Raw genomic sequence first — 17,960 nt, 5'->3', positions numbered from 1 at the left:
CGTCACCCTCTAAAAGTGAACCATGCCTTTAAATAACCACTTTGGTGCGGGAAAACACTAGTTTCTAGTAGGTGCTTCTTATATGTTTGTGTTTACACTATCTTTTCATGCTCCGTGGGTAATCTGTTATCTTTATTAGTACGGCTATTTGTATCCTGCCATGGGATCATTTTTCTGGTTTATTATCCCTCTATCTCAATTTGTTATTTAAATTTCAAGTACAATATTGAGCATTGTATTTTACATAAGATTGCAAAATACAGTTTTACCAGGAGCCTATTCTTGACCTTTTACGTATAAAAAAGCAGCATTAGGTTATTTGTTTAGCTAAGCCGTAATGACTGCTTCAGTTTTTTTAACTTGCGTACTAGGTAAGACTAATCACGTAATGGAAATATGTAGGCTATGCATTTGTATTATTTTGCTACTCTTGGAGGTAAGGTAATTTAATTAAAACAATTATTCAACTGAGAGTGTGTTCTTGCTTTTTACTATGCAGCAATAAGCTGTATGTGAATATATATATATATATATATATATATATATATATAATATATATATATATATATATATATATATAAAACAAATGGAATACAGCACCTTAAAAGATATAGTAGTAAAAATAAGTCTATTTAATATAAAATATTAAAATAATAAGACATTTGAATAATATGAAATATATATACAGGTATGGGACCTTTTATTCAGAATCCACGGGACCTGGGGTTTTTCGGATAAAGGATCTTTCTCTAATTTAGATGTTCATACTTTAGGGTAAGGTCACACTGAGCGTTTCGGGAGAATTTGGGTGCCTGGCGACTAATGGCCTCGTCTTTGCGGCGACCAATCTCCCCAAATGCCTTCCCTCACTCTGCACTGGCTAAAATGAAAAAACGCCGGCGCTAATCACAAGTTTTCCGAAGCTAGCCAGCGCAGCGTGAGGGAAGGCGTTCGGGGAGATTGGTCGCCGCAAAGACGATTTTTTTATTTACTTTAGTTCATTCTTGACTACATTTATATTAAAATCTCCAAACATTGGTTAGTGTAAATTGTTTTCGCAGTTCAAGCCAAATCTGCTGTGTAGTAATATGTATAAGGCCTATGTATATATTAACGTGACCCAGATGATATTCCAAATTACACAACATGCATTAAAGGGTAAATAGGGTATTTAAAGGGGAACTATAGCGAAAATGAAAATTTAACATTAGCTGCAGCAGACAATTAAAAGTTCTGTAGTGTTTCTGAAATAATAAAGTTTATCTTCACTATTCCTCTCTCAGCATCTGTTTCTCCTCATTCTGTCTTTCATCGGGAGTTGGGTGTCAAATGAATGATCCAATATATCTTATAGGGGGGCTCCTTTTGCCTAGAAGATGTATTAGAGCTCACTCTATTAAAATCACTAGAAATCCCGTCTCTCTACATGCAGAATTTGTGCAAAAGTCAGTTATTTGAGTGAGCTCTAATACATCTGCTAGGAAAGGAAGCCCCCCTATAAGATATATTGGATCATTCATCTGACACCCAACTGCCGCATGAAGTCAGAATGAAGAGAAACAGAGAGGGATAGTGAATATAAAGTTGATTATTATAGAAGCAATGTAGAATATTTAATTGATTGTATTTAGAAAGTTCTTACTTCAGTGAAAGGAAGCTTATATTAAATTTTCATTTTTGTGATAGTTCCCATCTTCTTCTTTTACAAGGGAAGAGCTAGAAATGTATGGAGCAGACCTAGCCATTTTACAGGGTCTGCATTTTGTTTCTGATTCTGGACCTGAAAACAACAGTATCCTATAGTAGCTGAAATTTGTACCCTGGTCTGTAGTTGGAAGGCTCATTGTGGGGTGCTTGGGTGCTGAGTTACCAATTTGCCTCCCATTTTGCAGATTTGAGGAAACAGGCCCGACAGCTGGAGAATGAACTTGATCTGAAGTTGGTGTCTTTCAGCAAACTGTGCACCAGTTACAGCCACAATAACTCCAGAGAGGGAAGACGCGACAGGTATAGGTACTACGTGATTTCTTTTGCTTTGATTTCTATATTCTTTTATAGCTTTCTAGGTGTTTTACGTGTTTTAGCCATCTTGGCCTTTTTTTGTGCTGTTCTCTGATGCTATTGTATCTCAGATACAACTTGATTGTGAATTTGTTTTTTAAAACTAAAAGAGAGGGTTGTGCGATGCAAGCCATGGATGTTACAGGAGGCCGGTGATACATTGGCTGACTGACTTGTAGATCTGCACAGTTGTAAGGCAGTTAGGCTTCAGAAAAAAAAAAAAAACCTTCCCAGAATTCTTATCAGTTAGGAACATTTTAGGTGAGCCAAGTCTGCAGGGCAGATAAAGAATATATTTCCTTATATGAGAAGATGGTTACAACAATAAAAGCCAAACACTGTAGTTGAAAAAGGTGGCATGTTCACTCTGAAGAGCAAATAAATGGAAAACATAACCTGCTGCCATTGTATGATGTGACCTGATTTGGCTTTAGCCTTAAAGGACCAGTAACATCAAAAAATTTAATTGTTTTAAAGTAATAAAAATATCATGTAGTGTTGCCCTGCACTAGTAAAACTGGTGTGTTTGCTTCAGAAACACTACTATTGTTTATATAAATAAGATGCTGTGTAGCAATGGGGGCAGCCATTCAAAGAAGAAAAGTCTCAGGTTACACAGCAGATAAGCTCTGTAGAACATAATGGTGTTATCTGTTATCCACTATTTAACCTGTGCCATATAGCCTTTTTTCAATTTCCGCCATTGCTACGCCGCAGCTAGTTTATATGAACTATACTAGTGTTTCTGAAGCAAACACATCAGTTTTACCAGTGCAGGGAAACACTACATGATATATTCATTACTTTAAACACTTTCATTTTTTGGTGTTACTTTAAGTATCACAGGGACAAGAACAAGGACAGTCGAAATAAGGTAATGAGAGATTCATCTATAGAAGTCACACTGATTCAAAAGCTTTTAGCTGTTAAAGCTGTTTCATTTTGTATTACTTTTTTTCCTTCTCATGCAGTCTTCCAGTCACCCTCAAGCTTGTCATTCATACTACTATCTGGTTACTAGTTTTAAGGACCGTAGCAACCATATAGACATTCATATGCCTCAAATTGCAACCGCACATTTCAGATTGCATTTGAGTACAATTGGATTGATTACAATGGAAATGCATTTTTCTGGTAAATTTCTAATTGAAGCCACATTAAAACATCAGAGTTAATTAGGTGGTCCGTTATACTTTCCCTTTAAAGTGACCAGGTAGAGATTAAAAAAATAAAAGAATGTGACAAAGTATGCATGTTTTTAATGATGACAAGGGAAGCGGTTTGAGGTGGTTATGTCAAAACCTGTTGCTGGTAAAAGTCAAGCAAGCATTATGCCATTCTGTCTTTTGTTGTTAAAGGGATACTGTCATGGGAAAAATATTTTTTTCCAAAATGAATCAGTTAATAGTGCTGCTCCAGCAGAATTCTGCACTGAAATCCATTTCTCAAAAGAGCAAACAGATATCTTTATATTCAATTTTGAAATCTGACATGGGGCTAGACATTTTGTCAATTTCCCAGCTGCCCCAAGTCATGTGACTTGTGCTCTGATAAACTTCAATCACTCTTTACTGCTGTACTGCAAGTTGGAGTGATATCACCCCCCCTCCCTTTTCCCCCCCAGCAGCCAAACAAAAGAACAATGGGAAGGTAACCAGATAACAGCTCCCTAACACAAGATAACAGCTGCCTGGTAGATCTAAGAACAACACTCAATAGTAAAAACCCATGTCCCACTGAGACACATTTAGTTACATTGAGAAGGAAAAACAGCAGCCTGCCAGAAAGCATTTCTCTCCTAAAGTGCAGGCACAAGTCACATGACTGGGGGCAGCTGGGAAATTGACAATGTCTAGCCCCATGTCAGATTTCAAAATTGAATATAAAAAAATCTGTTTGCTCTTTTGAGAAATGGATTTCAGTGCAGAATTCTGCTGGAGTAGCGCTATTAACTGATACGTTTTGAAAAAAACATGTTTTCCGATGACAGGATCCCTTTAATATGACCAGTTGGTGGGCGAAGAATTGTTTTATTTTGTATTATGTCCGATCCTACACATATTAGGTCATGTAGTAGGGGCCACTAGCAGAAATATCTATGTTCCTATGCTTTAGTGAAGCTTAAAGGAAAGTCTAATTTGAAGATTAAAGTGAAGACGCTGTTTTCAGACATTTTCTGCTCTTACTGAATATTCATGTATTAAAGGTGTATGTACACTGCATGCAAGTCTAAGCACAGTCTTGCGTTTGCTTACAGTTTCACACCCAGTTGTTTTTGGCGTGCCTGTTTATTTTATTTAGCTTTATATTTTTGTAGCAGTACAAAAATTGTTTGTTTTTAATTCATAAGTCTTTTGTTTCCACCAGCTCTGACACAACTCCACTACTAAATGGATCAAGCCAAGATCATATGTTTGAAACAATGGCAGTGGAAATCGAGCAGCTTCTGGCAAAGGTACATACAGTTTTATTCCATGGAGCTACATGTTATACCAGTTCACAAGAACACAGCATTTAATACATTCAGCAAGCCAAAATCAGATAAGCTGTTATTAGAATTAGAACCAATCACTTGCTCCTCTTGTTATAATTGTTAAATAAATGATTTATGTAATGAGTATTGTTTATTTTATGCTATTTTCAGCTCATTTGCTGCTTTGCTCAAAGCAGCTGTTTAAATTAGCACCTGAGCAAAACCATAGTAACTAATCGGGACTTTATTTAATGTGGGATGCATTCTCTGCAGTTACCATGGGACTTCATGCACTTGCTGTACTGAATTTAACTCCAGTAGAGAGAAAAATATTCCTCTGCACCTAAGGCTAATGCCACACGGGGCTGATTCTCTGCCTGTGGAAAAACTCAGATTGAGAATCAGCCCCTATGCTGGCATCAGCCTTCTTGCTTGCCTGTATCTGGAGCCACTGTGTTTGCCCAGATTCAGGCACTTGTGTAGTCATGTAACTAATTAGGTTCGGGCCCTGCTGTATGTGATGCAGCTGGGCCCCCCACCACCCTCAGGATGCAGTTTTCTGTGCGCAATCGCATCGGTGCGTGCGTCCGGATGGGGTGAGGGCCCGGGTGCAATTGCATCCCGATAGTTACGCACACTTGTGGCGGATTTCAGCTCCAAAACAAGTAAGTATGCATTTCAGTGGTGAAATCTGCCACATGTTCCTGCACCCGGCCACTTATCCTATTGCAAGGATGCCACATCCTGGATGGAAGTAATTGGGCTGGATAGTTTTGTGTCATCTGCAAACAATGATACATTACTTACAATACCCTCCCCTAAGTCATTAATAAACAAGTTAAATAAAAGTGGACCCCACTAAGAACCTTACTCCAAGCAGAGAATGTCCCATTAACAACCACCCTCTGTACCCGATCCTGTAGCCAGTTTCCTATCCATGTTTCCTATTCAAGTCTAAAGCTGGGCATATAGATATCTGGCAAATAAAATGCTCACATGAGATGGAAGGGCTAAACACCAGCAGCTGTTAAAGGATAAGGAAAATGTTCTTGCACTTGGGGGTGCCAAATGTTAGGCACCCCCAAGTAATTGTATTTACTTACCTGAAACCCCGGGCTGGTGCTCCTATCAGTAGAAAACTGCACTGGCCCGGGGTTCTTCCAGTGAGAATCGAAATCACAGGTGGGATGGCACTCTTTGTTTTCTGAAGTCGCCCGAAGTTTCCTTGTGAGGCAACTTCGGGCGACTTCGGAAAACAAAGCACGCCAATTCTCATTCCACCGGCGGGAGGTAGTTACATTCTAGCCGGCGGGAGGCAGTTCGGGGAGATTAGTCGACACGAAGAAGAGGAGATTTGTCGCTGGGTGACTAATCTCCCCGAATCTGAACGTGTATCTGCCCTTAATGTGTTATGCTGTTGTTTAAAATAGTTTATATAATCGGACACCCCAGATACTTATAGTATCTATTCACCAATAGGGATTCAATATGTGAATTGTAATTGTGTATAATACTTATGTTTCTATTAATATGAGATGTATCTTGAATGCCCCCTGCTGTTCAACCTGGTCAAAAGGTCATTTCCCTACAGAAGGAGGCATCAGTGTTCTTGTTACACCGAGCTCTAGACATGATCACAACTACATTTCTAACCACTTGAAGTTTGAAAAAAAAATATCTTTTGCTGTTCTGCCTGGTAATTGCCTGGGCCAAACAGCAGGGGGCGATCAGTATACATTTAATCAAGACAGCAGTTATTATACTGGAAAAATATTTTTAATTGCAAAAGTACTTCTAACAGCACTCAGTTATTTTACAGTAAGTTATAATGTACCCTTTATGTCCCATTTAATCAGTCATTTCAGAACTAACAACTATACTTGCTGTAGAGGAAGCAGGATATTTATGAGTGTAAAAAAAATCATTGTAAAGGGTAGCTCCACCCAAATAATGAATTATTTTATGTATAATCAAATAAAATGTAATTATAAGGGACCTTTCAAAAATGAAGTCTGGCATTCTTCAACATTTACGTACAGTTTGACTGGTTCTTTTGAAGAATTATAAACAAATTAATTTGTATTACTAACTATAATCTGTTTTAGCAAGCAGCAAGTGTTCGTTTGGTTGATTCTACATCCAAGCATTCATATGCTTAGACTAGAGTCTCTATTAAAGAGGACCTGTCATCCTATGAAATAATTCCACATTTTCCTTGTTATCTATAATCTAAGGATGCACCGAATCCACAGTTTGGGGTTCGGGTAAATCCCAGAATCCCCGAATCCTTTTTGAAAGATTCGACTGAAGACCAAACCGAATTAGAATCCTAATTTACATAAGCAAATTAGAGTTCGGTTCTGCGGAATCCAAATCATGCTGATAAAGGCAGAATCCTGGATTCGGTGCATCCCTACCATAATTACAGCAAGCAGACATGCAGCATTTTGTGGAAGTTGTTATCTTTGTATCATTTCTAAATTTCATGTATGTGCCAGAATGGACTACCTATTGCACGTGTCCAAGCACAGGCTGTTGTATGTTGATTGACATTTTAGACAGTGAGGCGAGAGGGTGAGATTAAGGGAATGCAGTTTGAAAAGTGAAAGTGATTTCTATGCCAATCAGGAGGGATAGGCACTATTTGATGGCCATCTTATGTCTGGAAAAAAAGGTTTTAAATGTTTAATAGAAACTAAAGTACAATTTGAATTCATTATTTAATTTACAGAGCCTGGGTGCCAAGTCCCCTTTAAATTGTCAGTTAGAGAAGGTGTTACAATTTGCATTTGTTAATTGAATTTAATGTCACCTAATCCATTCCCCAAACCTAGGTAAGAATGTGATGTTCAGTGGTAGCAAAACATTGCTTTACCTTTCTAATTTCAATTATCTTTTTTTTTCAGCTTACTGGAGTAAATGACAAAATGGCTGAATACAGCAGCACAGCTGGTGTGACTTCTATAAATGCTGCGCTGATGCACACGTTACAGAGGCACAGAGATATCCTGCAGGTAACTGTACAGAAATACAGCCCTACCTATGCATCGTGCTCTGCCATGTTATATTTCCTTAGGCATCCCCCAGGACTTGTAATCACTTACCTGATACCCTGGGCTGGTGTTCCTGTTAGCACAAATATATAGATATATATATCTATATATAGTCCAACAAAGTACAGCACTCACAGGTCTTGTGCAAACAGAAACAAGGTTTTTCTATTTAATTTACAAACTTGAGTTCTATATATAGTGAATAAAGTACCCCCTCTTGTAAATTATAAGGATATTATAAGTTACTGAGACGTTTCATGACCATATATAGGTCCTGGAACTCCGAGGTAACTTCTAATATCCTCATATTTTGCAACTGGGGGGTACTTTATTATAATACACAAGTTTCAGTGAGTCATGTGACTAATGACATCAGAACTCACCATTTATAACTGATGACATCAGAACTCACTGTTTATAAGGATATAATTTACAAGATATTCATGGCTCTTGTGTATTATGTATGTAAAACCAGTTGCCCTTGCTGTATGCTACAGACCGGTTTCACACACTGATGAATGCCAATCAGGGCAAAACCGGTGTGTAGTTGTGGGAGGATCCACTTTCTCCTGTCCTAAAATCACTGAGCATTGTGAGGAACAGCATCGGTTTGTTAGTACACAGAAAGGGTGGATTTTAGACTAAAAAACACACGCTTATCTTTCCTCTGTAAAATCCACCCTGTCTGTGCACTACTGACTTTCTTTTGTAAGTCTCTTCCTTTAGCAAAAACACAACACCCTCCACAACTAGCAAGCCTCTTATTTTCTCACTGTTCACTAAGACAATGTTGGATCCACTGCTCTTGCTCTGACTGCACCCAGAAGCATTGTTTTTTCTCGGGCGCAGGCAGACGTGGTTGATTTTGGAGCCAAACACAAGATTTTGCATTTAACGACGAAATAACCCCTCAGTTAAAAAGACATGTGGAGCAGCAGTGCATGGATTCTCCATAGGAGTAAGGATCATCGTCTGGCCCTTGTCTAATCAAACTTTTTGTGCCTATACTTTGTATTAGTGACACTCCCCATCTCCAATATCTTGTACAGCACTGCAATACATTGTGTTTCTTTAAAAATTAACAACAGTTATTCAGAAGCATCTATTGTATATCACGTTTGCAGTGGGCTGACACCTTTGTATGATGGGAATGCTTTTTTATATTAGATTAACTAATAGTCTGCTTTTGCCGTTGTGTAGTGTTCTGTCTTACTTGCATTACATCAGTTAATATGAGTGTTGCCTTTTAGGATTACACACATGAATTCAACAAAACTAAAGCCAACTTCCAGGCAGTCCGAGAAAGAGAAGACCTCTTGGGATCAGTACGAAAGGATATTGAGTAAGTCTCAAGTTTCTTCAGTGAATGTCTGTAGAGTCCATTAATGGTCACTGCAACATTTCTATATTCCATACATTTATTTATGACCATATTAGATCTGTATACGTTTAAACAAATATAAACATCTGTAGCTGATGCAGCTCGTAGTCCATTTTAAGCAAATAATTGTATTTGTTTAAATGATTTATTTTTTCTCCGTAATAATAAAACAATAGGTTGTACTTGATGATAACTAAGCTGCACAATCCTACTGGCTTTATTTAATGTTTCAATGGGTTTTATAAGACACAAGGTATGGGGATCCCAATTACAGAAAGATCATTTATCCAGAAATCCCCAGATCCCAAGCATTCTAGATACAGGTATGGGATCCGTTATCTAGAAACCCATTATCCAGAAAGCTCTGAATTATGGAAAGGCTGTCTCCCATTTTATCCAAATAATCCAAATTTTTATAAATGATTTCCTTTTTCTCTGTAATGATAAAACAGTATCTTGTACTTGATCCAAACTAATATATAATTTAATCCTTATCGGAAGCAAAACCAGCCTATTGGATTTATTTAATGTTTAAATGATTTTCTAGTAGACTCCAAATTACGGAATGACCTATTATCCGGAAAACCCCAGGTACCGAGCATTCTGGATAACAGGTCCCATACCTGTAATATATGCTCCACCTGTACATTTATTTTATTGCTTTTTCATGTTTTGTAGCAATCATCGTGTTTCTATATTTATTGTTATTATTTTTACTACTTAACTGTGAAAGCAGGGATTGTTTTGAATGATGTGATGACATTTAGGGAGTTTGTGAGGTTTTTTTTCTACCTTGAATAAATTCACAACTCAATGTTTTCTTATTTATGAATAAACTTGAATCAGTGAATTTGGGTAGAAAGACTCAAATTGATCAAGTTACTGGCAAAAAAAAACTTGAATAGCTCGAATTGATCAAGTTTTTAAGTGAAACCCACTGAAAAATCCCAAACATCACGAAGGCTACAAACATCTTCAAATGGTTCAATAGACCTCTGCCATTGACTTCTACAAGACCTAGCTGGGGTATTTTCGGATTCAAGCTATTTGCAGCTCGAAATTTCAGTTTTTACTGAAACGACCCTTGAAAAACTTTAATATTTTGCAAAAACACAATTCGACCTTTGATAAATCTCCCTCAATGTTTTATTAGCATATAAAACATATAAACAGATAAAAATATTTGAATGTTGAAGACCATTTTGCACTTCTGATAAAGTATAGTGCTAATTTAAGCTTACTTTGCATTTCTAGCATTAGGAAAATGATGTAAATGTTTTTATACGTAGATATTTTACATTGCTGGTAGTGCATATGAGGCTTATGAGTATTATCTTGAAAAAACAACACCTGCAATTTCTAGCCATATGAAGGCACTGCAAATGGTATAAATAAACAAGTACTGCACATTATTTGGTCAGACTGATGTTTAATGGCCTCCTTGTGCTGGAAGAAAATCCTTTTAAACACAACATTGAAATGACGAATTCAACCTAATGATGCGTTACTGACACCCTCAGAACATGACAGTGAGGAAATCAAATGAGATCCTGTCCGTTTAAGTCTCTCATATACACTCTCTTTAGTGACAGTAAGGTAACAGCCACTATGTATGTGCTCAATTACCAGGACTGGATTTACATAGTGGGCACCCCTAGGTTTGCTGACGTTCATCACACCCGTCCCCTCCCTTTTATCCACGCTAATTTTCATCATCAGGACCGGAGCAATGGGGATTGGCGCACAGGAAATGTAAAAAACTATTTTATCTCTTGCGCATTGCCAGTGTTTCTGAACCAATGTGGGTGTGGTTGGGCAGCATGCCCCCCCTAAAATCCTGCCAACCTAGGCCCGGGCCAAGGTCGCCTTTCTACAAATCCGTGCCTGTCAATCACGCACCAAAGCCATAGTCACTTTCCCAACTTTGCTACCACAGCATCACACCTACTGCCTTTAGGGAATTGTACATTTGCTTAAATAATATTATTGCATCTTTGTGTTTTCTGTTAATGCTACACTAGTGCAAAATATCAGCTTCCCATAATCAGTTTGAAAAGCAGTGTCTAAAACGAAGCTTTCTTTTAATGTACTGCCTGCTTGAAATCTGACTGCAATATCTTCGCTTTCAGGTTGATATGAAAAATATACATTCACTGTAATTTCTTTCTTTCAAGTGTTTATATAATTTATAAAGGTGGATAATGGACAGCCTGGCCCTCCTCTTCCTTATCAAAAAGAATCCAAAGGCACACAGGGTCAATGCAAGCAAGCTGCCTTGCGTGTTTATTGCGAAATGCAACATTTCGGGGTCACTCCCCTTTCTCAAGCAATAAACACGCAACGCAGCTTGCTTGCATTGACCCTGTGTGCCTTTGGATTCTTTTTGCTAAGACTGTTTGGGAGGCGGCCGATCCTCTACTTTGTGCACCAGGTATCGTTCTACTAATTAGCAGAGGGTGTGCGGGAGCCAAAGTTGAATTACTATTGTGCCCTCCCCTTCCTTATGACACTTTGTGTGACTGCACAAATTGAACACCCCAAAAGCTGACCATAGCTGTGGCTGCATTGACCAAATTGAGGTTTAGGCAAAGACTAAAGTGCAAGCTGAGCAACCTTCATTAAAGCTAGCGAAAGCAGCTACAAGGATACTTTGACGGAATATTGGCCCTTTAAGTTGCACATCAGTTTTGAAGAGGGAAAGAGTTTTTAGGTGATAGTTTGAAAAAGAAGCTTTAGTTGAATGTGGACGTTGGGAGTCTTACAGTTACAAAACACAGACTTGGTCCTTCCAGACCTAACTGAAAGCTTATTAGCCCCTGTGTTTGTGCCCCTGCGATGCCTTTCTTTTTAGTTTTGCTTTGCATGTAAATAAGCTTGTTGGTTCTTCCCTGTGATTTTATTTCAATGTATTTTTTTATAGTTATATATAATGTACTCTTATATAGGAGCTGTATCATTATGCAGGTGTCATCCCAACCTTTGATAACATTTCTGTTTTCTGAAAGGTCATACAAAAGTGGATCTGGCGTTAACAACAGGCGAACAGAACTATTTTTAAAAGAACACGAGCATCTCCGTAGGTAAGTTCAGCATTTGCCCCAACAATACCAGAGAAACCACCACTATACGCTGCCATGTATTGTTATACTATTCCACATCAAAGAGACCATAATATGTATAGAATAACCTCAGTTTCCTCTTGATAATGCCCAGAGGATTTTTTCAGCTACATGCAAAGCACAGTCCTTATTGCTGAGCTGCACACATTCAGCATGTTTAAGAATAGAGCCCATTACAATTTACACAAATGGGCTTCCATTGCTCTTCGTGTTTACTCAGTATAAAGCATTACCGCAGTTCTGCAACAAGAGTCTTCGTGAAAGCTTTGTCATCTATTCTCATAAAGCTTACAGCAGTGCCTAAAATGTTTTATTGGACACCACTGAGCACCAATGACAGAGACTCCACTGCACAGTTAGCTCACCGTTAAGAAGCTTAGCTCGATGGACAAATCAATATGGATGGGGTTGAATTAAAAGGTGACATTAGTTTGTGTAAAGCTAGAGAGCCTCTTGTTGAGCTTCACAAATCAGCAGATCTTTGTCTGATTTGGTCACCTAAAGGTGGCAATACATGTTGCGAAACGAGCGGATCTCTCTCCGATATGCCCACCTTGAGGTGGGCAATATCGGGCTGATCCGATCGTGGGCCCCTAGGGCCCAACGATCGGATCCTAGGAAACGGGCGGTTGGATCGCGGGACCGCATCAACGAACAGATGCGGCCGCGATCCGAAGGGATTTTTAGTCCCATCCGAGTCGGCCAGATCTCGATCGGGGAAGCCCGTCGGGGGCCCCCATACACGGGGCCAATAAGCTGCCGGCTCGGTCTGTCGGCAGCTTTTATCGGCCGTGTATGGCCACCTTAACTGGTGGGTTAAATTGGGCTGATCTGATCAGTTGTCCCTTTCATTTGAATCAGATAACATGCTCCTAGGCCACTCTCCGGTGTAACATATGGGATTGCTTTTGACGTTTGGGCAATATTTAGTACTGGAGAGGACCTTGCATAGCAACATTTATTTAAAAAAACATTTATTTTTTTTGGTCTTTGTGCAGTAATGTGTAATTGCCATTGTGGCACTATGGTCCACTACTTTAGTCCACCACTCCAAGGTTAAAGGGGAACTATCGCGAAAATAAAAATTTAATATAAGCTTCCTCATACTGAAGTAAGAAACGTTCTAAATACAATCAATTAAGAATTCTGTTTCTCTTCATTCTGTCTTCATTCAGCAGTTGGTTGTCAGATGAATGATCCAATATATCTTATAGGGAGTGCTTCCTTTCCTAGCAGATGAATACGAGCTAACTCAACTGATTCCAATACAAAATAGCTGCCTTTTGCACAAATCCTGCATGTAGAGAGACATGATGTTTGGTGATTTTAATAGATTTTAATAGAGTGAGCTCTAATACATCTGCTAGGAAAAGGAGCCCCCTATAAGATATATTGGTTCGTTGATCTGACACCCAACTCCTTAATGAAGACAGAATGAAGAGAAAACAGATGCTGAGAGAGAGAGAGAATAGTGAAGATAAACTTGATTATATCAGAAACTGATTTCTTGCAAGTTTTAATTCTTCATATTAGCTCCAGGGGGCAGTGTGTGCTTGTCAGTAATACTGTTGTGTCCCTATATGTATGTATAAACATAAACCAGTCAGCAGTCATTAGGGCCAGCAAGAATGAAAGCAATTCCTTTTTAATTAAAATACAAACAAAGCAGCATAGAATTTTCCTCTAGCTTGTGTGGGGTAATTGCTTAATTCCTTAATGTAGTCAACCACTCTTTGGTAAACAGAACCATATCATATTGCAGCAATATACTGTACTTATTTATTTATTTAGTGGGTAATACCCCAGGATGCATTGTGGGCATTTCTCCTAGTATTGTTTACACATTCATCTTTTTGAAGGAGAACTAAAGCTTAACTAAAGAAGTAGGCTCGAAATGTTGTGCATTATGTTTTGTTCTTCTGTACCAGCCCAAGGCAGCCATAGTCCTTTAGCAGTAAAGATCTGTGTCCCCAAAGATGCCCCAGTAGCTCCCCATCTTCTTTTCTGCTGATTCACTGCACATGCTCTGTGCTGCTGTCACTTACTGAGCCAGACAGTAAGGGGCCAAAACAATGCTCTGCATTCTCCTATGAGAATTATAAAACTGTAGGTAAGTCATCAGACTGAGGTTGCTGGGAGTAGTCATTTACAGCAACAGCTTTGGTATCCCTGCTGTTAAAAGACAGCATTAATATTTTATTTTTGTGTGTGCGTGTGCTGTCTGCTTTGCCGTGTTCAGCCATCTTTTACTGTAGTCTAAACAAAGCCCCACCCAATCTATTATGCTCAATAGGGTCTTACATACACCATATGTCCAAAAGTTTCCGAACTCCTGTCAGTTCAACATCTTATTCCCAAACCAAGGCTATTAATATGAAGTTGGTCTTTTTTTGGGAATGTATTCCACTGGCCTTGGAACATTATAGGTGGGATTTGTTTTCATTAAGCCACAAGAGCATTAGTGAAGTTGGATGCGGATGTTGGCGATCAGTCCTGGCTCATAGTTGATGTTCCACTTCACCCCACAGGTGTTCAGTTTGGTTCAACACCTGTGGGTTTTGACTTTGCTTTGTTCATGGGGGCATTATTGTGTCCAACCACTTTACCTTGCCCAAGTAAACCTACTGATTAGTGAACTCTTCCTATAACACTTAGACAATTGGGGTCATTTATAAATACTTGGCAAATTTGCACCTGGCCAGTTACCCATAGCAACCAATCAGATTGTTTTCATTCAGCTGGCTGAATATAGCTACCCACTAATAGGTTGCTATGGGTTACTACCCAGGTGCAAATTTGCCCAGTTTTTATAAATGAGCTCCACTGATTGCAACTGGGAGAAAGAAGAGGCAAGGGAAGTAAGTATATACGTAAAACAATGTTTTCATGATAAAAATTCAAATATTTATATTAATTTAAGGAAAATAATAGGGAGAATACATTTTGATCATATTATTTTTTATGTAGGTATTTATTGCCAACACTTTTGCATCTTTAGAATGTTCTGATTTGAAACACATCTATTTGTAGTCATTCCAGTGTCTGGGAAGGTACTATCTCATCAGGCTGGAACTACACATACTGTATCTGATATTAAGCCCTGGAAAGCTGCTTTATGCTCAGTTAAATAGCTCATTAGCTATATAGTCTTCAAGCTTTTATTGACCCCAATTGTAATGAAAAATGGCAGCAGATAAAAAACAAGGAAATAGCCTATTTTCTGACTTACTAAAAAGCTACAACGTGAATAAATGTTTTTTTCATACTTACTATGTAATTTCTTTATGTGTAATGATATATGAAAACACTAAATTTAGGCTACTGCCACGCAAGGCTGTTTCTCCACAACATAAACGTAGGTAGAGAAATAGAGAAACCCACTTTTTAAACATTTTTAAATGTATAGGGACATTTTTTTTTTAATTAGGAAGAAGTTTTGGTTTTATCTATTATCACAAAACAGGGCAAACTCTGAAACTAAAATCACATTCTACATTGTGACTTCTATGAGCACCATTAAATCAGCAGTCCACTGAGAAGTTCTCTGTATAATGAGCTACTCCTTATCTCACTGCCTAACAGGCTTCAACTGGAGGAAGGGAGGAATGTAGAACAACTCACCAGTAGAGATGTTGGGTTTGTGTTCCAGGCCACAAAACCTTCACCTGGAGCCAGCAAAACACCATAGGGACATAACTTGGACTGGCATTCCAGAAAACTCCAATGATCAGTCTACAGTATAAAAGTACAACCATTTTTATATTATATTAACATGTCCACAAGAAGCCTTACATGATCCATTTCCCCTAGTTAACAATTTATAAACTTCCGGATCCCAAATGGGTTAACATGCCTTTTCCACGTGCCTATACAGGCAGAGCAAGGCGGCAGACACGGCTCCCAATATACATTTAACTGAGTTGGCTTATTTTAGTTTTATGGATTGAAAACAATCTGCTAACATGATTTATGATGAGAGCAGTAAATCCAACTCCCTTAAATGACTGCTTTTTATTTTTGTTTTTTCAACCAAAACATCTCTTTAGAATGTGATAAAGCATTTTTACCTGCATTCACATTCATAAGCTGCTGCTGTTTTTGCTGACTTTGTACTAGAAACACAATATTTTCATTACTTACCGTAGGCAACAACTAATCCATAAAATTGCTCTTGGACACAAATTATAGAATGTAAACAGGTATAAAAAATATATGTACGTAGGCAGCTTTGTGAAACATACTAGTGGCTTATATTGCTGTGTGTTCCCAAACGCTGAATCCCAGGGCGAAAAAAAAGAAGAGCAAATGACAATCCCTGTGTGTAAGAATACATTATGTTTTAAAACGGAGGGCAGAATCGGATCTGGGTTTCTTCAATATTTCATGCCTATTAGAAAAGATGGCAGGGGAATTAGAGGCCCTACATCTACTTTCAATGAACATTTTTATTTACTGTTTTATGTTAAAACTCAGAACTGCTGTCTCCCATGGACTCAATTATAGCCAAATAATCCAACATTTTTTAAATGTTTTTTTTTCTGTAATAATTAAACAGTAGCTTGTACATGATTCAAACCAAGATATAATGAATCCTTACTGGAAGTAAACCCAGCCTAGTGGGTAAAAGGGGACCTGTCGCCTAAACATAAAAAGCTGTATAATAAAAGTCCTCTTAAAATTAAACATGAAACTCAATTATTTTATTAACATATCTATACCTGTTATGTACTGGTTTAAAACTCCCAGCTGTCAATCATATATTACCTGCCTGTCCTTTATGCCTTAGGCATTGAGGCGGGCAGGCAATTACTTTCCATTCTGCACTTACTAGATGTCACTGCACTCCTCACATTCCCCCTCACCATCTAATTGGTTAGCCAGTGCATGGACATGGGCATCAGGTGCCCCATTCTGGCATATAAACACGATTTTGGCATAATCTAAACCTTGCCTTAATAACAGTGCCCACAAAATGGCTGCTGTCTGCTTCATGTGATTGTGAATTCCAAGACTATAAGAAACAAGATTTAAATAATTTATATAGTGTGAGTGAAGTTTAGTTTGCTTGACTAACATCATAAAATAGGATTAGGAATTATTTCTTAGGGCAACATGTCCCCTTTAATGTAATGTTTACATGATTTCCTAGTATGAAGATCTGTTATCCAGAAAGCCCCAGGTCTGGCATTCTGAATAACTGGTCCCATACCTGTACTAATATTAGTGTTATATAAGATCCTTTCAAGAGATATTCAACATATTTACAGGATGCCAGCACTACTTCTTCACCAGAAACTTTGAGTGAGTCAAATAACTGGACAAACTAAATTGATGGAATTTAACCTCAGATTTGTTTCTCAAAAAGATTGTAAGTCATTCTGGCAATTCTCCGATACACCAGCTGGTAAAAGACCGATCTGCTCCCGTCCACAGCATCTTGTGTGCCTACTGACAGGAACGAAGGAAGAAAGCAGGTACCGGCACACAGGTGCAATTCAAGTAGGGGAATTAACCCTTACGTGTTTATTCAGTCGACACACTACGTTTCGGGGGGCACTCCCCCTTCGTCAGGTGATGCAGCCATACAAGTGAAACAGGTTTAAATACCCACAAGATACTCCCCCCAGGATCCCATTGTCCAATGTCCAGAACGGAATGCAAGATTGTCCAATCCTGGGGCAATCCCAATTAGAAGTTTCAACACCATATGTGAAAAAAATCCAAGGTCCTAAACGAAAAAACCTGTTTCCAAAACGAAAAAGCGTAAACAAAAACCAAAAACATTTTTCTATAAAAAACATTTAAAACAGTAATCTAACGAATAAGGAAGATAACTTTCCCTAATAAATAGAAAAAATAGAAAAAATAGAAAA

General features: G+C 38.3%; 1 protein-coding gene across 2 annotated transcripts in view; it reads left to right on the top strand.

Moving 5' to 3' along the window:
* The window catches only part of gosr1.L (golgi SNAP receptor complex member 1 L homeolog), a 51,462-nt gene that overhangs the window by 2,194 nt on the left and 31,308 nt on the right, over positions 1 to 17,960 (top strand). Inside the window, exons 2-6 of one of the 2 annotated variants that reach the window (XM_018244929.2) lie at positions 1,893 to 2,007; positions 4,429 to 4,516; positions 7,441 to 7,548; positions 8,838 to 8,929; positions 11,974 to 12,048. In XM_018244929.2, the coding sequence (XP_018100418.1) occupies positions 1,893 to 2,007; positions 4,429 to 4,516; positions 7,441 to 7,548; positions 8,838 to 8,929; positions 11,974 to 12,048 (478 nt within the window). 2 annotated transcript variants of the gene reach the window in all.

Source organism: Xenopus laevis, chromosome 2L (genome assembly GCF_017654675.1).
Source record: "Xenopus laevis strain J_2021 chromosome 2L, Xenopus_laevis_v10.1, whole genome shotgun sequence".
NCBI classification, from domain to species: Eukaryota; Metazoa; Chordata; class Amphibia; order Anura; family Pipidae; genus Xenopus; species Xenopus laevis.
This window is presented reverse-complemented; position numbering and strand designations above follow the sequence as displayed.